Source organism: Harpia harpyja, chromosome 2 (genome assembly GCF_026419915.1).
Source record: "Harpia harpyja isolate bHarHar1 chromosome 2, bHarHar1 primary haplotype, whole genome shotgun sequence".
Lineage (NCBI taxonomy): Eukaryota > Metazoa > Chordata > Aves > Accipitriformes > Accipitridae > Harpia > Harpia harpyja.
Genome location: NC_068941.1, coordinates 58,976,319 through 58,998,607, shown reverse-complemented (window position 1 = coordinate 58,998,607; position 22,289 = coordinate 58,976,319). Strand labels below are relative to the sequence as shown.

General features: G+C 37.3%; 1 protein-coding gene across 8 annotated transcripts in view; it reads left to right on the top strand.

The window, feature by feature from the left end:
- Window positions 1-602: 602 nt before the first annotated feature.
- The window catches only part of EXOC1 (exocyst complex component 1), a 32,810-nt gene continuing 11,123 nt past the window's right edge, over window positions 603-22,289 (top strand). Inside the window, exons 1-14 of one of the 8 annotated variants that reach the window (XM_052780008.1) lie at window positions 603-924; window positions 3,492-3,728; window positions 5,068-5,201; window positions 6,049-6,179; window positions 8,246-8,405; window positions 9,275-9,295; window positions 10,059-10,246; window positions 11,205-11,432; window positions 11,674-11,806; window positions 11,998-12,107; window positions 12,679-12,732; window positions 16,921-17,070; window positions 18,551-18,656; window positions 21,576-21,620. In XM_052780008.1, the coding sequence (XP_052635968.1) occupies window positions 5,078-5,201; window positions 6,049-6,179; window positions 8,246-8,405; window positions 9,275-9,295; window positions 10,059-10,246; window positions 11,205-11,432; window positions 11,674-11,806; window positions 11,998-12,107; window positions 12,679-12,732; window positions 16,921-17,070; window positions 18,551-18,656; window positions 21,576-21,620 (1,450 nt within the window). In that variant the 5' untranslated portion in view covers window positions 603-924; window positions 3,492-3,728; window positions 5,068-5,077. The remainder of the gene's footprint in view (window positions 925-3,491; window positions 3,729-5,067; window positions 5,202-6,048; window positions 6,180-8,245; window positions 8,406-9,274; window positions 9,296-10,058; window positions 10,247-11,204; window positions 11,433-11,673; window positions 11,807-11,997; window positions 12,108-12,678; window positions 12,733-16,920; window positions 17,071-18,550; window positions 18,657-21,575; window positions 21,621-22,289) is intronic. The other 7 variants (XM_052780007.1, XM_052780009.1, XM_052780011.1 and 4 more) reach the window with 7 other exon arrangements.

Here is a 22,289-nt window from a genome sequence, read left to right as displayed (position 1 = left end):
CCAGCTTTTTACAGCTCGGCGAGGTTTTCCAGGCCGCTCTTTTTTAACCCCTACCTGCATCAACCCACCTCAGAGCCGGGCAGGCGCCGCCTCAGGAAGGCACAGCGGAGAGAAGCGGGACCGCCCTTTACCAAGGCACGGCCAAACAACCTCGGGAGTCCCTTCGCCACCCGAGAGCCGCCGGGGCCTCGCGGGGCGCTACCGACCGCCTCACCTACCGGCGAGGCCCGGCCGCCCACAGGAGACCACCGCACGGTTACGGTTACTGGTTCCAGCTTTTATCGCCTGGGCCGGCCCGGCGCTGCCTTCAGGGCCACAGCGCAGAGCCGGCCCTGAGGGAGGGGAGAGGAGACGCCGGCCCCGCCCCCGCCCCGCCCCTCCCGCGCTCCTATTGGCTCGGCCCACCCCACCCCGCTCCACCCCGCTCCGCGGGTGGGTGGCCGTTATGGCCGTCACAGGTGTTACGCCCATCTCCTCCGGCAGGGGGCGCTGCGCGGGTTGCCTAGCCTGCCGTCTCGCTGCCGGTGTCACGTGAGCGGAAGGGGCGGCTGTGGGCCGCGGGCAGCGGCGGGGGTTTGTGGCCGGAGGCCGAGGCGCTCCCTTCCCTTCCCGTCCCTTCCCCTTCCCTGTCCGGGCCCGGCCCGGCCGGCCCTGGCTCCGCGGTGAGAGAGAGGCGGCCTCGGCATCCTCCGGCCCTTCCCCCGCCCCGGGTGTGGGGACCTGCCGTTCTTTCCTCCGCGGGCCGGGCCCTACCGGTGGCCCCGGGGCGGCTTGGCCGTGTCTGGGCCGCCGGGCTCGGGGTGGAGCGGTGGCGGGAGGGGGCCGCCGTCTCCGGGGCGGCTTCTGCAGGACTCGCAGGTGGGAGGCGGTGAAGCTGGTGCCAGACGGGCCCTCGGGAGGCCGCCGCTGCTATAAGTAACTCTTGTGAGTTTTCCTGTTAACTGATTGATCTCTTGATCGACTTTCGGCTATGAACGGCGTTCCCGGGCACGTTACAGTTAGGCTACGCTCTCAAGTTATGTTTTAACCCGCGAGGACGCAGAAGTAGCATGTTTTCCTGTTTACACGCTTCAGAGAGGCTCAGCAGTGCTCACTGAGTAGCCTTACCAAATTGCTCTGTTGCATCCTTCCCATGTATTTCCCGGACGGTCTATGTCTGTGATGAGATGTCTTTTGACAGATTTCATGTAGCCGAGACTTTGTCTGTAACATTACTGGTGAAAAAACAACGCAGCAATGTCTAAATGGATTTGTTAGAGACTGGTGTGGTCTCAGATCACTTGAAGCATTTTTCTGAGGAAGCAGCTTTATCTCCAGCTCCTTGTGCTTAATACTGTGTTCCTTTGGGACAGCAGGATTCATGTGTGAAGAGCTTAATGATGTGCTTGGCCTGGCACATTGTGAAGGTTTTGCTGGCTGTGACTAAGGGGGCTGAGTTTGTAACAGAAGTTAGACTGTATGTCAGAGCAAGTTCTTGATCTTGGGTTTAACGTCTTCTGTTTTATGGGAAAGGTGTATCCTGCACAACCTGGACAACTTGTGTTAGCACTGATATGGGAGAGTTAGCAAGTTGCAGCAGTCTGAATGTGACTTAGGGCAGAAAGTAAAATCCTAAATCAGGAAGGAAAGGGGATATTTCTGAAATGCAGCAGGTTGTCAGTATTTTGTGTGTTTATCTTATGCACCTGTTGAAGAGTAACAGGAATTACAACCTGATGCAGTTTGGGAAACAAAAGACAGGCCCAGCATTTGATTAAAGGGAGGAAAATTGTTGGCAGCTATGGAGTGTTACATTGCCATAGGGGTGTCATATAAACAGCGTTTCTTTGGATGCTCTGAGTGCTGTACACTTGACAATACTGATTCCAGCTTGGTATGTTGGCCCTTGTTTTCCCAAAGCCCTTGCGTTGCTAATCTTTAAAACTGCCAGATTGCCTAAGATGAGAGATGTGGGGGTGACCTGCTGAGCTGAGGCACAGTGGGACATAAAAGACTGCAAGAAAAGTCAGTGCCTTTTCTGTTTGAAGTGCCAAGGGAACCTTTTTGTCTTTGCTGTGTGTTTGTCAGAGAAAGCAACCGGGGCATCTCCAAGAAAAAAATCCAACCTAAAATTTAACTCCACATATTGTCTCAGCATCAGGCAGTGTAGCATGTGATGTATATTAATCATGTTTTTAACACTCTCTAGAATTTTAAGGCACAAGTTCAGAGTAATATTGGAGCTTCTGTATTTAAATTAAAACATTGGAATGTGATGTCTAAGTGTTGCTCTTTTTAGTCTACTTAGAATCTCTCTGTAGTGTGAGGAACTGTTCTGAATCAGGTAAATATTGCTAATTCCTTAATTTTCTGGAGCTTGATGGGGGGAGGTTGTTTTGTTTTTGTTTTTTTCTTACATGATTGATCTCTACAAGCTTGAGTATTGGTTGGTGTCGTGTGTCCGTCCCTTCTGCCCTCCCGCATTTCTAGAATCTGGTGGGGACTAGACCATGCTTTGTTGGGGAACCAGGTGATTGTACTGAAATCTGTCTTGGAAGTCTCTTTCAGAATTTTGTGACTTCCTTGGGATTTTATTCTTGTTTTGTGCATGGTTAATTTAATGTTGGTCTTACTTTACCTCTGCAAATTCTTTGTCATAATTGAACATGCTAGAAGTACAAATGCTTTCTGCCAAGCATGTTTCATACCTACTTGAAGGCATTGCCAAAGAAAATCAGAACTCTCAGTGAATGTTTTTAAACAAACCAGTTGTTAATGCATCCCACAAATCTGAACAGCTTTCTCTTCTTACAGGCCTCTCTTCTAACCCTTTACTTTCTCCCAGTGCTGGCTGCTGTTACTGCAGAGGTGAATCACTTGAAGGGGGAACCTTGTGAACAGATCCACCCCCCAATCTCTCTCTACCTCCTTTTCTGCTCCTCTACCTCCTGCAAATCATCTGAAAACTCTATTCTTAATGAGGAGAAAAACTAGAAAGCTTTCTAAAAACTAGAAAAACTTTTGGGTGGTGTTAGGAAAGTACTTTTGTTGTTAATGGGGGATGCACCTCATTTATGCAACCCAGTGGTCTGATTTAGTATGCGACTATGTCATTCACATTAAACTATATCTGCCAGTGTACCAGAAAGTGTAAAGGGCAATCCTTGATGGCCTTGTACAATCTCCTGTGTTTGCTGTTACAGGCTGTGAGAGTAAGTAATGTCTGTTTACTATCTTTCAGCAGAAGTCTGTCTTTTTTAGCATTTGGTTAGAGTACAGGGTTCAAGGTCAGCATTTGTTTCCTGGAAGAAATCTCTGGGTTTATTACTAAGTGTACATGCTTACATTCTTTCTCTTTTTGAAATATCATGTTACTCCCTTGCTAGATAAGAAACTCTGTAATTAAAGAAGGGTTCCATTTCTGAGCTCCAATCTGTGCATCCAAGAAAAGGCAGCAAACTAGTCAAACCTAATGGACTTACCTTTACAAAATTGTGTTGTGGCCTTTTCAGATCTAGGTGGCCTTGAAGTCACACTTTCTACTAGCTACAAAGATGCATTCCTTTATTCTGCAATACTGTAACAATTGCCAGACCGTCATATGAGGATAAAGAGGAAGAACAGCCGGTTACATGTAATAGTATGTGGTAACTGCTAGAGCAGTGAAACAGGTCTTTGCAAAACATTGAAACACAAAGCAAAGAAACGCAACGCTGTATTTCTAGAGGCTCAGAGATTTGTTGCCTTAGGTATGTACCTGTCCCCACAGTTTGTGTCTTCTAGGAGCTGTTCTGTTATAAGGAAGCTTTTATGAAAGAGACTTCAATATCCAGAAGATAAATCTGACTTAAGACTTAAGAAAAATTTATTAAATTCTATTATGTGGGCCCTCTGTAATGTCTTATGTTTTTATTAATTAAAAAAAAAAATATGCCTGCTTGCTGAGTAAAGTTAAGTTACGAATGTGGTGCCACTCATATGTTAATAATAAGTTTTTAGTAACTCTCCAGCAATTGGCAATGGTGAATTTGACAATGGACAACCACCACAAATGTTCTTCAGAAGAGGTATCAAGCTGGGAAAACTCTAGTACACTGGTTTTTTTGGTTGGTTGGTTTGGGGTTTTTTTGCCACCAGATAGAATGCGGTGTACGTATTCTGCTTTAAGCAAGCTGTCTGAGCAGCATACTTGAGAATGCTCTCGTAACATGGGATCGAGTACTAATTTAGAATTTCTTTTATGATACCAAGGGAGGAGGGAGTGAGGAAGCATGCAGGGCCACTGATCCTGAATCAGAATGATTTTTCCCTCTACCAGAAGAGAATTAGGATGTGTATGTGGTACACCAAGACTCAAAAGTAGTAATTTGTTAGACTTGAAATTGTGGCATTTGAGTGGTGGATTGAATGACTGCTATGACATACCATATCTAGGCTATATTCCAGAAATCCTCCTGCAGAGCAAGGAGCCAGAGACACTTTTTCTCCCTCTAAATGGAACATTATTTTCAATTTGGTCTGCCCAACATATAACCTTGATTTGGTGAAAGAGTCCTGAAAATTTAATTGAAGATTTTAGGTATATTTGAAGGATTCTGGAGTAAGTTTCATTTAAGGTCATCACTGTAGTGACTTTAGTTTAACATTCTCCATCCTGTCAAATTTTGTGGCTTTTTTTTGTTCACCTGTCTTCATACAGATTTTTACTGGATCCACGGCATTCATACCCATTCTAAAATTCTACTGCTTAGTGAGGGAGTCTTGATTGTCGTTTCAACTTTTTTTTTAATGCCTCACATTCCACTTTACTACTAAGAAGCTTTTTGTTCTCCATTAAATTAAGCAGAAGGATCGTCCTAGTGTTGATAAATTACAGTTGTCTAACTGAAATAAGATAGTTTGCTTTATCTTGGACTTTTTTCTAAAGTGGGCTGGTCTTCTACCTAAATCATGCTTGTCTAGATTATGATTCATTAAGTTACCTGTAAAATTTAATTTCAAAAAAGTGTAGTTGCTATAAGTAAATGACTGGTTCTTTTTTTGTGTTAAATGTGCTTGAATATATTATGACTTCTTAAAATCTTTCAGCTGAGAGAAAATGACTGCAATCAAGCATGCTTTACAGAGGGATATTTTCACTCCCAATGATGAACGCTTGTTGAGCATTGTGAATGTGTGCAAAGCAGGCAAAAAGAAGAGAAACTGCTTTTTGTGTGCCACAGGTACATAGTAATAGTGCACCATATTTCCTTTCTTCACCTTTGGTTTTTATTTAGTTGCATTTATCTTAGCTTTATTTACAATTTTTATTCTTGCCCCATATAAAACAGATGCTTTCTATTTCTAATGGAGAAAATCAGTTGTAGCTTATACTTCCATTATTGCTTCTACTAAAAAAGAAACAAACCGCTGTACTTCTATTCCCAGATCTCATTGTAATTTGAAATGAAAGAATCAAAATTATTTGTGTGGGACTGGTGAGCTTTTGAAGCAGGCTTTGTACAGTACTTAAAAGGGGATTTAGTGAGCATCTAGAATGATCAGCCTAAATAAAATGCAATAAAGAGTACTGGTTAGAGTCCAAGGCAGAGGGCTCTGGAAAGGCACAGTAACTGACCTGAGTTCTATGTTCCTTTGAGTGTATGTGTATTATATTACATCTCTTCAAAAAATTAGGTGCTTTGGGTTGATCTGTCAATAAACTAGCTTGCTAGAATATTTTTGTGACTGAGAAATCTCCCAAAACATTTTTATTCTGACTATAATCTCTAATTACCTCAGTGCTTTGTCAGTTATGTGGCCATGGTTTGAGGTCTGCTGTATCAAAGAAATATCTGTAAATTGGATTCATTACTTCACAAGCTGTAGAGAGATGTATATCTGGTTGACTGACACTTAAACTGAGCTGTGGATATTGTGGATAAAAATGTTTCAAAGGGTCTCTTTTCATCAAATAAATATTACAAAAATTCCCCCACAAATAACTCATTTCAGAAGTTGAAGTACAACAGAAACAGATGTTTAAGTAATTTGTGCATTTTGAAATTACTCTTTTACTTCATTTAACAGTGACAACGGAACGACCAGTACAAGTAAATGTGGTAAAAGTGAAAAAATCTGACAAGGGAGATTTCTACAAAAGGCAGACTGCATGGGCACTTCGAGATCTTGCTGTTGTTGATGCCAAAGATGCTGTTAAAGTATGTGTAATTTTTTTTGGTTTAGTGCTCTGCTCAGAACATCCTTTTGGTTCCAAGTTAGAGTTAACTTCCTTGATACTGACTGCTTTAAAGCTTAGATTGATAACACATTCATTAGGAAATAGGATGATACATTCCTGTGCTGCTTATGCCTGCATTTTCTTCCAGCCTTTCCAAGAATATAACCCCGGTAAACTGAGTAGTCTAAATATGCTTGAATAGCAATATTCTGAATATCTGCCCTGTTTATTGTAGCGATCTCTCAGTGACTGTAGAGTGCTTGTGCTAAGGACCAGTACTTTTTTGTTTGTTTCAAGTCTTACATAAATTTGTACTCCAAACTTAGTCCCCCTTAAAAAAATTTATTGACCATCTTACTAATGACATTGAGCTATATATAACCTTTTTTGCTAGGACCCTTAAAACATTCTTAATGAGTAGTATGTAAGCTTGAAGGTGAGCTCTTGTAATCTGTTCTCTAAATCATGACATTGGCCATTAGTTGGAAAGCATACAGTCCTGAGGTGGTGTTCTTTTCCATAGAAAAAGAGGAGCCACCTATTTTCGACCATTTAAATTCATCTGTTGTCATAAACTAAGATGAACAAACAGGCAGAAGTGAAAATTCTTCATCCCGTGATGTCTGGTTTTATGTTCTGTTAACTGGTGATTTGGAAGAATAGTGCAGAAAACTACAAAGTTGAAAATTCTTTGATTTCCCCCTCCCCAAGTGTAGGTTAAATATGTTTTATTTCAGTTATCTACATACTTGTTGGCTAGATGTTAGGTTTTCCTTGCTGTTTCTAAATACCGTGTTGGAGAATTGCTTCTTTTGGGTTAAAGTTCCATTTAAAATTATACCATCTTTCGGGGCTTTTTCTTGCAAAAAGATTTCGGTAATGGTTTTCAGGAATATTCTGTAATGTATATACCACTCTAATGAGCGATTTTGGAATTTTCTTTCAAAAAACAAATGTTGAATGCCACACTCTCTTATATTAAAAAACATCAGAATTAAAGTTGATAGGTGCATCATGTTTTGGTTTCCAAACGTGATCCAATGCAACTCTTTTGACACAGGCCTTTCCGGTGCTAGTTGTGAGACAACTCAAATTTTTTATGTAATGAGACCGTTTGTTTAGAAATGTGTGGTAATTTTATTTATCAATACAAGCTACAGAAAAAAACAGAACTGCTTTTATTGCACTGTACAGGAAATACCATTTCCCATCACATGTGGTTTCATGTGCAGCGTGCTGCTACAGATAGTAGTGGCAATATAAGTAATAAGTAGCAGCAATAGTAGTTTTTACAAACTAGATATAAGTAAGAATTTAACATGTGTCTGAGGCAATAACATTTTTCATCAGAAGGAGGCTGGCCCTTGTAAAAGGCTTGTAATATGATCTTTAAAACAGACTATTAACAGTTACAGTTCATACTGAGTTCATAAGTGGCTGTAGAAAGGAAAGTACTTTATTCAATCGTTATCAAAGTAATGTTCTCCTTGGGTAATAAATCTAGTTGAAAATACTTCTGTAGTAGTTTTTTTACCGTTAAAATACCAAATGGTCTTTTCTATCCTGTTCAGTGCTATCAAATACTATCATATCTGTAAATATAAAGTGCTCATAACTTTTTCCCTTGCCTATTCCCCTAAGTCTCCTTGACTCGTGTTATATATGTTGTCAGTAATTCCAGCTACTGTTTTTCATTTCAGAGGGCTAACACAAGGTATTAGTCATTCTGATGACAGTGTTTCAGGGCAGACAGTGCTGTCAAATGTTTGTTGAAACTCTTAACATATCTCTGTATTATGTGTTACTGTTGCCTTATCTGGCTTGACAAAATACTGTCTTCGTAGCGTGGATTCTGGTTTTTCACTTTCAGTGTTTTAGCACCTTCATTAAGGTGCATCAGGGTGCCAGAGTTGGTGTATTGGCTTAAGGTTGGCATCTGTGTAATTTCATTTTTATCCTGTCATCTTAATAATTAAATGCGTAAACAATCTGCTGCTCAGAGAATCATTTGGCTGTTGAGCCTGTAACATATCTCATCTTTTGCAGGAGAATCCTGAATTTGACTTGCATTTTGACAAAGTGTATAAATGGGTTGCAAGCAGCACAGTGGAAAAGAACACCTTCATTTCATGTATCTGGAAACTCAATCAGAGATATCTTAGAAAGAAAATTGACTTTATTAATGTTAGTTCACAGCTTTTGGAAGGTAAATTTCTACAACTGTATGTTAAGTATAAAGTTTAATAATTTTTTATGTAAACCAGATATACTAAAAAAAAAAAATTCCTAATCCTGAATGTTTTTTCCTATTCAATTTTATTCTTTTATATTTTCTAAGTCTTAAAATAAACAACGTGAGTAGATAACAGATTTTCTGTTAGAAAACTGAGAACCGAAACAAAATACTTCATTAATGAAGTTCTAAATATTGATAAGGTTATTGTATTTCTAACATATTCTGTTTCTTGAACAAAATAAAATCTACCTGCAAGATCTGGTAGGTCTAAATGTGTAATGAATGTGCTTTTGTTCCTGTTTTCATTTCCCCTGAATTAGAAAAATGCTTTAAGAAGCAATGCTTCAGTAGCATGCTGAAGGTTATATGAGGTTTTATATGAGATTTCTAGTTCATAAACTGTGAAGCATGTGTTAAATTTTGCTGGACCCTGTTACAGTTTATGTGACTGCCTGGTTGCTAAGAAGGCTTTGTATCTCATTTGCTCATGCTGTATTAAATATTTTTACAGTCATGCTATCTTTTAATAGTTAAAATTTTTTTTAGTAAAACCTAGTGAGTAAGCATATCTCGCGTTTAGTCTGTCAGAAGCGGTTAAACTGTTGATACTAAATGCTAGACTGGCTTGTGCAGAAGAACTTGAATTAGGGAGGATAGCATTTCTGTATTTTGGTGTTGATTGAAATTTGTTTTTAACCAACCTCTAACTTTTCAAGTTTGTGCAATATGAAAACATTCAAACTTATTACCACTTAAAAATATACACACTGTTCATGCTTTGTCTAGCTAACACTCTCTGCTTCCTTTCCTCTGCTTTTCCATACCTTTTAATTCTTCAGAACTGCCTAAAGTTGCAGAAGGTGCGTAACACCTTTTTCCTTTATTTTGCTTTGTAAACAATTTTTCTTAAATAATATGCTTTTTCTTAAATAGTGCTTTGGATAGCTTATCAAGTTGCTAGAGATAAGAGAGATGTTTCAAATGTCCTAAGCGCTTTCTGGCTGGACTGCGTTAATGTTCTGTAGATCATTTGTCAGCGTTTGAATGTCTTGTTGAATTAAGTAAGCACTGCTGTGAGAAATCATAGTTCATGATAACATTGGTATGTAATTTTCACTTACCTCAGTACTGATTTTTCTGCTGTGAAACTTATCTTGAGCAGCAAGATGATTTTTATTTATACAGAGATACATTTCTTAATCAACTTTAGTATGTTTCCTTTATGCTCTGTCTACCAAAAGAGAGAATCTAACTTCTACTGATCTTCTGCTAACAAGTCTAGCGTAATACTGTAATATATTCTGATGTTGATTACCAGCATGAGAGGTGAATAAACTGAGACGGTATGTCCCTTTGTATGTGCAATAAAGGAAGGTGGCTATTTTATTTTGCTTATGTTGCATGATTTGGAAAACATCACTGTTGAGAACCAGTTCTGGAAATCTTAATGAAGCCCATGAAGACTGAGACTTGAAAAAAATGTATATAGATAGCAGGTGCTTGTTATGAAAGTTGTTTAATGGATTAATTTACTTGAAGATAGTCAAACATACTTAAGTACTCTTAAAATGCTTGTGACTTTCTGCACTTGATAATGTGTTTTATTTCCCTTCTCTACATAAGAATCTGTTCCAAGTGGAGAGAATCAAAGTGTAGCAGGAGGTGATGAAGAAGCTGTGGATGAATACCAGGAGTTAAATGCAAGAGAGGAACAGGATATTGAAATAATGATGGAAGGGTGTGAATATGCTATTTCTAATGCTGAAGCCTTTGCAGAGAAGTTGTCGAGAGAGCTACAAGTGCTAGATGGGGTAAACATTTCTTCTAATGTACAGTGTGTTAGCATGTTGAACTGTTTTCATTGATACTGACTACGTAGTATTCTTTGAAAAGGTAGCTAACTTGTTCTGCAGCATATTTAAATGTAAATATATATCTGCTCCTAAGCAGAGCTACATCCTGTCTATTATGAGATTTTAAAGATCTTCAACTTTGCTCTTTACCTTCCAGACCATTTGGGGTGAATTGCAGGCTTTCAAATGAGGAGTTGAGAAGAAAAAAGGGAGGCATTCTGCATATACCTTTCTTGAAGGCAGAGGTGCAGGGAGAGGGAGCATAGATGTTCATGTCCATGGATGTGAACACTTAGGCCTAAGATACTACTCTCAGTGTAATTAGGAAACTGGTTTAGTCTAATTACATTGCAGTATTTGGCTGTCTGTAACAGTACCATATTGTTTGCTATTTTGCTTTTTAAACAGCCCAACGTTCTAGAGTTCACTTAGAAAACTTAAGGAGGTGCAGGGGATGCAGTCTTGAGGGAACAGTTAACAACCTCCTCAAATTGTTGAGTTGTATGTTTCTCTTATATTTTGAAAGTGGCTGTTACCATAGAGATAGCTGATCTTGCAACAGAAAATGTGACCTTATCACCTAAGCTGTTTTTCTGGAACTAAAAATGTTCCAGTGTAGTAGGGATTACTGTTTGGTTTTTATTTTTGTGCAGATCAATACTTCAGTTCTAAGAACTTGAGCAAAGTTTTGGGTTTATATCTTTTCTTTATGAAATGAAGAAGTGTCATAGACTGGGGAACTGCTGTGTTCAATAACACTTTAAATGAGAAGTACTACAAGCTTATATTGTTTTGTCACTCTCATTGAGAGTTTTGGAAAATGTTTATCTGACAGTAATAGAGACAGAAGGAGATATCAGAAAGCTTTTGAGATAAAAATGTCTCTTAAAATATTGTGGCTTAATTTTCTGTACAGGCAAATATCCAGTCAATTATGGCCTCGGAGAAACAGGTGAATATCTTGATGAAGTTGCTGGATGAAGCTCTAAAGGAGGTTGACCAAATTGAGCTAAAGCTGAGCAGTTATGAAGAAATGCTTCAGAGTGTAAAAGAGCAAATGGATCAAATTTCAGAAAGCAACCACCTAATCCATCTCAGCAACACAAATAATGTGAAGCTACTGTCAGAGATAGAGTTCTTAGTGGTAAGCATTTTTATTGTTTACGGTGGTCACATCGGGTATAAAATTCTTTTAGGTTGCTACCCTGTTTAGCAACCATATATGAAGCTCATTTAAAAAAATGAGTTTATTTTTCTGTTTTATTATTGCACTAACTTCAATAAGTTTTTTATAGTGATGGAATTGTATTTATCATTCTTGGTTCAGCAGCCTAGCAAACTAACCCGCTTCTGGCTTATGGATAATACTATCCATTATTTTGTAGAATCACATGGATTTGGCTAAAGGTCACATAAAGGCCCTTCAGGAGGGAGATCTGACATCTTCTCGAGGCATCGAGGCCTGCACTAATGCAGCAGATGCCCTTCTGCAGTGTATGAACGTAGCTCTTCGTCCAGGTAATGTTTTTGTTACACTACAGTCTAACATATAAAATTTATTATGGTAGTGCCTTAATTGTATGCCTTTCCAACTAGTCCCAGATTTTGTTTCTGTAGATTGAGGGAATTGTGACCTCTGGTCCTCTTGATTCCCACATACAATATATTACTATACATTGTGTACTCTGTGAAATTCTTTTTGTTTTTAGGACATGATATGCTTCATGCAGTGAAACAGCAACAGCAGCGGTTTAGTGACTTGCGTGAGCAATTTGCCCGGAGACTTGCCAGTCATTTGAACAGTGTATTTGTTCAGCAGGTATTATTTCTTACTATTTTATATGAAATTTTCAGTAACAAACTTTTCCTGAGAAGAAAAATAATCCACCTAAAACATGGACATGTTCTGTGATGTAATCAGTAAACGAATGGACTGCTAGAGGCACTTCAGGCAGAGATATTACTAAGCATACCAAACTGTAGTTGCCTACAGAAGTCTCTTACATTTAAAAAAATCCACCTCTTTTTAGTGGGTTTGCTATCTGAATAAACACATTGTGTGATATGTAAGGATTTATTTTGATTGTAAAGCTTGATTAATTGAAGAGAAAAAGCATTGACTGTTTTTATTAAAGGTTTCAGAGGCTGAGAACACTGGAGTTTTTGCTGTCTGAACTTCAAGGGCCATAAAAAAACCCAAACTACACCAAAACAGACAAAGTTTTTTTACAAGACTTTGTTGATAAGACAAAGTAGAATGTCTAAGCGTTGATTTTTGAGCATTATCTTGAAATACTCAGAAATCACTGTCCTGAGACTTGTTTCCTAAAGGCTGGATGTGTTTTTTAGCATCAGTTTTTTAATTTCTGTATTTTTTTATCTCCAATCAGTTTACTCAGACCCTCCTTCAACTCTATAACAGGTCCTACTATCTTTCAGTTCCAGTGAGTACATCAGGTTTGATACAAGCTTTTCTAACTAATTCTTCTGAGCTTGACTTACCTAACTAGCAGCTGCATCTTTGGCTTTACAAAAAGAAATTTGTCCTTCCCAATTGCAGAGCATCAGACTTATGCCCCTTCTCACTTCCATTATTTTTATTAGCCCTCAAGATTTGTTTATCTGTTTGTGCTAACATTCCTCTAATCTGATCTCCAGAAACTGCTAAGAGACAGATTGAGATGTATGGAGGAAGAATATTTTCAGGAAATTGTAATATGTGTACGACTGTACAGATACTGCAATTGTGTGAAACTAATATTTGTAAATAAAAAATAATTCTGTTTTTATACACATTAGTGTAATCAAAGTTCTAGAAGTTTTAGTTTTTATGTATTGGACTGTGTGCGGAAAATGAAATAGAGTTATGCTGGATAATTGTATAGAAAATTGCATTTGAGAGTACAAGCCTGGCTTTTTATGGCAAAGATAAGTGCTTCCTGCATTTTCTTCACCTTGCAGAAGAATTCCAGTTCTACAGCATGTTAAAGTTTTTGCCTTTAGCTTCTGTTGTTAAGAAGGTATGGTTCTCCTGTTACTTTTCATATTTTGAAAAACTGACCACTGGCTATGTGTCCTGGCCTTCTAAATAAGCAAGTAGAAGCTATGTTGTGCAAGTCCTGTGTAAATGCATTCACAAAGCTTGAATATTGGACTTGTGTATGAAAGTGGCTGTTTAACAGAATGCCTTTTCTGATGTTCTGTTCGGAGGATTTTATTTTTTAGAAATGGTAGGAGATTATTATTACTGTGTAATACTACTTGTGTTAGATGGAATACTTCTACAGAGACTTTTCAATGCTATTGAGAATGCTATTACCAATTTACAATTTTTTTTTTTTTTTATTTTTTCATAATTCTGGTACTAATAGTGGCCTCACATTGTCTTTCATATAAACTTGCCCTCTGAAAAGTTTTGGCCTGCTGTTAGCTGTGAGGTATTAATCAGCAGATAAAAAATATGACCTTGCCATAAGGTTAAGCAGGAAGAGCTTGTTAACTGCAAGAGATGAGCCTCTGCAAAGCCTTTTTGCTTGTTGTAAAAGAAAAAAAGTTTGTGCACTTCATTTTGAGGTACGGATTCAAGTGTTGGAGGTATAACAGATTTTTGTGTTATCTTACTAAAATGACCTTGTTTTGTTAGTCTGATGAATTGAATAGTAATTTCTCATTCCCATGTTTTTGAAAAGTCTAATGGGAATACTTTGTTACCTTTAACATCTGAAGATTTGCATTATTTGTTTAGAATGTTTCTTTAAAAAAAATAAAGCACTTCAGAAAAACTAAGGCAGATAAAGATTTCTAAATTAAAATGGCAAATGAAAACACTATGATGTCTAGGCAGCTGCTAATACAAGCAAGGCATATTCTGATTTGGCACTCATTAGATGGAAAACCAAAGTTGCATTGACATTTTGGCCTAAATGTATTATCTTGGAAGTGTGAAATTGTTCCTTTGTTTTTAAAAAGCAAACAAACCCAATGCTGTGATTCAAACTACTGTTGTAAGATATTAAGGTGCTACATATCCTCTACATAAAAATGAGAACAAATCTTAAAAGTTTTAAACAGAAATGCAACTTTGGATTGCCGTTCACTGCAGTGTTAAAAACTGTTTGCAGTAACAGTTACTAACAGTTAATGTAGTTGTCTTTATTGTGTCCTAATAAATTTGATTAACCTTACTGTGTGTGTATAACTTTAAAGATTTTTTTTTTATTATTATTATTATTTTTAAAAACAGGTTCAGCATTCAATTAGAAGGCAACTCTGGGCTTTCTGTCTTTGAAATATGAAATAGTTTGAAGCTTTGGAACTATGAAATAGTTGAATAACAAACTTGCAGTATCATCTGGTAACAGTTAGTATAAATCTATGTGTAGTGGGAGGAAGCCTGTTAATTAGATGGAGAAAGTACACCTAGAAGCTTCATAATGTTTTGGAGCAGACTTGAACAGGATATGATTTAGGAAAACCAGAATGATTAGTCCTGTGGAAAAGTTGGCTTGGAGAGAGAAATTTATCTTGGGAGGGGATTTATCATCTAGCTTTATGAAGAATGCAACTACTAAGCAAAAATAAAAAGTTGTATGTAATAAAGGGACATGAATAAAATTGTTAGATGAAAGAAGCAATAAAAATGTGGATAGCTGAGTATTTCCTAGCAGTAATATGAACTAGCCTTTGGACTGACTTAGTTGAAGAAAGCTGTGAAAGCCACCAGATAAATTATCTTAAACTATAATGAACATTAAAATGCATGTTGTAGGAACATTGCACACCAGGGAATAGGAGAGAACCGTAAATGGTTTTCTATATCTAGGTTTTATAAAAGCATATCAAAGATCTGTTGAAAATATTTGCTATATGCATGCCTAGAAGTACACACAGTATTGAGTATGACCTCAGTAATCACGTCAGCAGCTGTGTGGCTAATACTGGCTGGATTCCAGTTCCAAATTACGTGTTGCAATAATTACACTTTACAAAGTTAGGTTTTTGTTGGTGTCAGAATACAAGATTGTTTTTAGAAGGGAGATTTATAGTGTGACCCTTCCCCATTGTCTGAGAATAAATGAATGAAGTTGTCTAGGACTTGTTTCTTTGGGTCCATTTGTGTCTCAGTTTATGTAGTTAAGAGAACAGGACTCAAAGTAAGTGCATGTTCATGTTGGATACAAAAAAGTAGTCCAGCTTTATTCAGAAGCCAGCACGTTTGCATTGCATTACTTAGTAAAGGTTAGTCTTTTACAAATAGTATCAAGACTCGTATCTTCATTTTTTTAAAACAAAAATCTGTGAATGTATTGTGGAAGCTTTTAGGGCTTTTTTTACCAAAGGCTTGAACTGATTAGTACCCAATACAGTAAAGAAGGGTCAGCTAAAGTTGCTTTAGTTTTGGCTCAGTGATCCAAACTGTCTTCTGTTCCAACTTAAAGACATGCAAAGACAGTTCTTAAACTGTATAGCTTATATTCTGCCAACTTGTCATATCCAAGATGGAATGCTCCTCTGTCAGGGACTGACACTGACTGACCTGCATAAACCACCCACATGTTACGCTACAGGAAGTTGAGACCAATTAGGACGATCTTTTTGTGCTGCCATGGCACAAACTATACTTAGGATCAAGTTCTGTTGCTGTATTTATTGCAAACCTGGTAAAAAAGACTTTACAGAAAATATTAAAGCCATTTTGAAATGAAGTCCCATCCTCCCCTCTGTTAACCCAGGGCTAATAGTTGCATGTTCTGCTACATGGCTGAACTGTGGTGTTACCTTGCTTGCTTCCTGAATTGCCCAGGAAGCTTGTGAGTTCAAGCAAGTGAAAGCTTAAAAAAAGCTAAATTGTATGTTGTTCAAGCAATATGATGTGGTCTTCACTTAAAGGATAGTGTGTTTTTCAGGAGATAAGCCAGAGAAAAGGAGTGTGAAATTAGTAGCTTGCTGTTAAATTGATTGGTTTGTGCTGCATGTTGTAAACTGTTTAGTAAATGTTTACTGAAAGTGTGTGTGTGTCTACATTTCTGTGGAGGGAGAGAGAATGTGTGTGAACTAGCGTTTTTAAGACTTGACCAAGGTTTGGCCAAAGTGGACTAAAATAGGTTGAATTGGAGCAGACTTTCAGAGGTGTAGTATAAAGCTCATCATTAACACCTAGGCCACCCATTGACTGAGGACTTGAAATGTCTTATGGTATATGGGAACAACATCTTTAAAAAGAAGCAGCTATAGTTTTGGGGGGGGGGGTGGTTTAGAGAAATAATGTAGTAATCTCTTAGCATTTTTCAGAAACAATTGAACACCTGTCATTAAATCTTCACTCAGGTGTACCTTGCATTCTTGTGCAAAAAATGCCAAATTGACTCACCCTGAAGGCAGTGGTAAACAAGAGCCTTACAATGAACAAGCTTACTAAGATGCATTACCTGCCACAACTATAGTATCTTGGTGCCCGTATTATGTTAGGTGTCTTTTCAGTCTGTGTCTCTAGACTTTGTTTCTATGCAAGGTATTTTGATGCTTTTCTGTTTGTCTGAATGGGATGCTGTCTTCATTTTAAGTTTTTCAGGAAATTTCTAGTACATCTGTATAATGCTTTGAGACTTACTTTAATACTTTCTCTTATCAAGGGTCATGATCAGAGTTCTACTCTTGCCCAGCACTCTGTTGAATTGACATTACCCAATCACCATCCATTTCACAGAGATTTACTTCGATATGCTAAACTGATGGAGTGGCTCAAGAACACAGATTATGGAAAATACGAAGGGCTAACAAGGGTATGTGAAGTGCTCAAATGATGCTAGAGAATGTGTATAATATATGGGTTTTGAGAGTCAAAAGAATTTCCTGTGTGTATGTGCATGTTCTTTTAATATTCCTTTATATTAAATTTAATTCACTGGTCCTCTTTCCTTGTTCCTCTTTTGAAATAGGAAACTTCATTTTTTTGGTATTTGTTTTATCCTGTTTTTTTGGTTTTGTTTGTCCCCTGTCCCCCCTGCCAAGTTTCTATGTCTCTGTTCTGAAGTATCCTGAGATATTAATATTTATGTAAAACAAGTTTGCCATTTTACAGTCTAGTAAGAAAAATAATTAAGCTATTTTCATGATGATGTGCTTACTGCCTGACATCTTTATTTCAGCAGACCTTCACTTCTCTTGGGAATATAAAAAACTTCAGAGGTCTCCTGTAAAATAGATTAAATAGAAACATTTTGGCTTTGTATATATGTAACTTTAAACTACCTCGTTTAAAACTGATATGGTGTGAAAAAATTATTACAGAAGTATAGAAAATGTTTAGATAGAAGCCAAGGGAAAGTTAGTCCTTACAGAACAAGTAATCTTTTATTAAAGTTCTGTCATTCTTAACTCAACTGTAGAAGATGCAAATTAGACTCTTAAAAAGGCTTTGAAATAGTTGTTCTTTTGCCTTGTATAAGGCAAATGGTCAATGAATGGTTGACATCTTTGTGATCTTCTAATAAAAAAATTGAGATACTTACATATTTATGTATTATGTGTGCTAAGTACAAAATTTTGAAGAACATGGGGGAAAAAATTATTGCATGATCTTTGTCAATAAATAAAGTATTATTATAACCTTTGTACTAAAAATCTAAACAAACCAGATAATCTTCAAACTTATTTCAGTTGTTGTGCCTCTTGTCTTTAAAATTTGAGCTTATTTTTGGCAGTGTTGCAAACAAATTATTTTGGGAGTGATTGAATCTTATAGTAAATAGGCCCATAGAGTTTGTACCTTCCAAAGTTTTCTGGTCTTTTGTTTTCCTTCTGAGAATGGTAATAAAGGAGGTCACGTACTCAGGAAGATGTGTAGGAATGGCGTGCTATTTGCTTTTGGGGGGGCATAGTAAAAGTCTAGTAAAAGAGGCTACAGAGAATGGTGCTGAATTCCCTCCATTCTACCATTGAATTGAATTATGTGATGCTCCACCGCTAGTAGTCCTCCTTGTTTGTACCACACTGCTTATCTTTCCTTATGGAGCAGAAGTAGCAGTTTCTGACTGATGCTCAATGAACTCACTAGGAAAATGAATATAACCTGCTTAAATATCATGAATATATTTTTGTGCATGCTATATAAATACATATATGTATACACACACATATAGTCCAAAACAGTTTGTTATTTAGTAGAACTTATATACTTGCTGTTTTTTAAGAACTATTTAACTGTAATAAAACAAAGTCAATATATATACCTGTTAACTAACTTTACATTTTTCTTTTAAGAATTATATGGATTATTTATCACGACTATATGAAAGGGAAATAAAAGATTTCTTTGAAGTTGCCAAGATCAAGATGACAGGCACAACCAGAGAAGGAAAAAAGTTTGGTAAGCTTCCAGGAGGCGCATATCTTGCTTTGAATCTTATTATTTGCTTATAAAATACTCATTACAACACCTACGGCCAATTTTATAATGGTGTAAATTTGTTTACTTCTGGCAAGGTAGAAGTTCGATGAAAAATAAAATTGGTAAAACTTCTGACTTCCACAAGGCCAAAGTAGCACAACTGAAATCTTGTGAAATTGGTCAAAAGAGAAGGAAGGATAAAATATGATATTTCTAAGATTTCTCAGATTTTCAAATCTACACTCACTTTTTGGCAAACTACCAACCATATTTTGTTACTTGAACTATCCCACTTTATTACTGGAATGAATTTGAAAAATCAGCTCTTGTAATTAAAGAAAGCTTGGGCAGCACGTGTGTGTGTTCCTTCTGCTATTACTTCTGCTTTTAATAAGTTTTGGGTGGATTTTGAAGAAGCTAGTTTTAATGCTAATTCTGCCCAAGGAAACTTGTGTATTTCATTGTGTTTTCAGTGGGATTTACCTATGTAGTCTGAGACTAGAAATCATACTTTGTTAACTTGTAGGTCTTTCTGTTTAAGGGAGTATGTATTCCTGCTAGGATTAAATAGTCTAGTGTGAGTATGGAAGTGAAGCTTTTAAAAAACTAACCAGAATACTTAGCAAGCAACACTGATATAGGTGTATTTATATATTGGTTCTTCTATATTTTAAAATGCACTGTTTCAAAACTTGTTTAAAATATTTATATTTGCCACAGTTGACCAGTTTCCAATTTCTAGGTTCAGAAATTATGTGCAGCTTTAACTAGTAAGTTTTGTCAAGTCTTTTTTGGGTCCTGAACTTCTGCTTTGAAGTTTGATGGTAGAGAACAGAAAAAAGTAATGAAAGGAAGAAAGCAGGAGAATGGTGAGGCTTGGTTGAGGGAGGGGGAAGCTGGAAAGATAAGTCTTGGCAAGCTGATGGACATGGAGAGCAAGTGGTGCCATAATGTGTTGTTGTCAGAACAGTTAAATTCGTAAGTCTTGAAAAGCTATCTTACTGCAAGAAAAAACCCACTTTATTGTAATATAAATTGATTTCTAAAACATTCTAAATGCTCTATCTTGGCAATTATTTTGTAATTTGCATTTGTGAGGAGACAGTTTTTGTAGCAACTTCCTAATTTCTGTAAATGTTATGGAGTGATCAGGCATTTTGGAGAAAGAGGTCCTTCAATTCCCCAGTGTAAGAGCTGCACCTTGAGAAGGCTTCTGTCCTGTATTTGTGCAAATGTATTTATTTTGTAACGGCTTGTAACGGTGTGTAATCTGAAAGGCTTCTATGTTGAAGGTAGTGGTTGTACTATTACTAGCTGCAGATTAATTCAAAATACATCACTTCCTAATAGTACACTTATTTAAGGAATAGTGTAGGTGCATAATGCTCCAGTTGTACTCAGACACTAAAGATGACCTGTTTCCAAGCTGTGTTGGTGTGTGTTCTTGCCTTTTTTTTGTGCTTTGGGAATAGCACTGCTATTTGAATGCCTCAAATGCAGAGGGGATGCTGGGAGAATTCTGGCATTCTGTGCTAGTGCAAGGTTCTTTGTCTGCATTTTTATGGCAAAAAAATTCTGGGTCGTGAGCATTCACACTTGTCTTAAGTAGTCTTTTTTTTTTTTTTCTTCTTTTCTGATGAAGCCAAGACTTTGATACTTAAATACCATAAAATCAATGTGGGAAAGAGTGCTACTGCTGTCATATGTTTATATGATGTGGCTTCTCAAAAGCCACTATGGCTCCCTTGATTGTCCAGGGCCTGATCTTTGCCTGTAGTTTTTCACGTTCTGTAATATAGTCCCGTGTGTTTGGAAATTGAGGACGATGAAGAAGTGGGACCAATGCATGACAGATATATAAACCAAATATATCAGGCCTAAACCTTTTTATTCAAAAACTGCCAAAAGCCCCAAGATCTAAAAACTAGGCTGGAATTAATTTTGAGTTTGACATTATAATTGTCAGTAGTGTTGCCTACTTGAGAACATCTGGTATTTAAGACATGTTTGTGGCATTTAGAAGTATTTACTCATTCTATTACAGTAGGTTCTGCTTGCCTGCTCCATTTTGGGGGCTTGTAGCATCCATCCTCATCAAGATCTTCTTAATACCACATATTGCTTTTAGTGTATGTATGCAAATGCCTTTTACTGGTTAGGGATTCTCTATTTACTGCAAATGCCCATTTACTCTAAATTTCATATTGAAGTCCACTTGAGAAAACAGTTTGTTCTGCAAAAACCCATGAAAAATAAAAAAACACCTTGTAAATTTTTTTACTATATATTATTGTTTTCATCCTCTCTGATTTTGCAGTCATCAATTTTTGGTGCAGCATGAATACAAAAGATGTATTCTCTATGTAAACATCCTGATTTGCGAACAACAGAAAAGGTTAACCAGTTTTACTGTTGATATGAATGATTTTGCAGTATTGGTGTGTGTTTTTTAAATTGAAGAGGTGGACAATATCTCTGACTCAGTACAAAATTACATAAGTACATTTTAATTCCTTGTCTGTTGTTGATATGATGATTGATCTTGGAAACTGAGTCTTTTGCAATATTAACTCTGACAAATAAAACCCTAATTTAATGGACTTCTTAATTTGGGAGAACTTAAATACATGTTACCAAAAATGTTCTTTGGACACTCTATATAAGAAAAAGAGAAGTTTAATACCTAGAAACTTACTCTGTTTTCCATGTAGTTTAGATACTGAATTTCTAGAATAGTACCTCTCCAACTAAATGTGTTTGCAATGTAGTTACTTGCTGCTTATAGTTCTCCGCATGTTTCTTTCCAGTTAGAGCTTAACTTGCATCTTGTGCATGGTTTGTGCAAACTGCATTTTACCTTGTCTTTGTCTTTGATGCTTGCAACCTAATCCATCCCAGCTACACTGCCTCGAAAAGAAAGTGCTGTCAAACAGGAAACTGAGAGTGAGTATAACTAGTTGCATTAGTTGGTATTGTCAATGCATGTGTGTCAATGTAAAGATGTAGTGCTGCATCGTGGAAAATCTACCTAACACTGAAGCACTCCGTTCAGAATGAAAGAAGCATTAGCAGAATCATTGTTTTTGCAAGGCAAAAATGAAGCACAGCTAAAATGGCCAAACATAAAAGTTGAGAAGGTTTGCAGGTAAAGGCAACATCTTTTGGTTTTCCCATGCTACTAGTTGATCTAAAAAATATGTTTGTGCCTGAGAGCTTGTTGTAGTTTTCCAACTCTTCTGGTAGGTTGAGGTAACAACTTTTATTAGATCTATAGACTTTGTCTTGTGTCCCTAGACTAGATACCAACATAGCAGTTAAATGAAACTTGCAGGATTGCTTTTAAGTGTCTTTGTGGTTGAGATGTGAGAAGTTTACATGGGGGTCAAATATTGATGATTTCTTGGTCTTTTTTTGTTACTAGCTTTCTCCATCCTGTTCCAACATTTCTGAAAATTTGGGGAAAAAAATAAAAAGATATGCTCCTCATCTAGGAGAAGGCCCCACAATATCAGGAAGAAATGTCTGAATGTTAATTATGATCAAAAGGAGGGGGGAGCATTAGCAGTAGAGTTACTATGGGATTGTAGATCCAGCAAAACAGCTGGAGCAAAC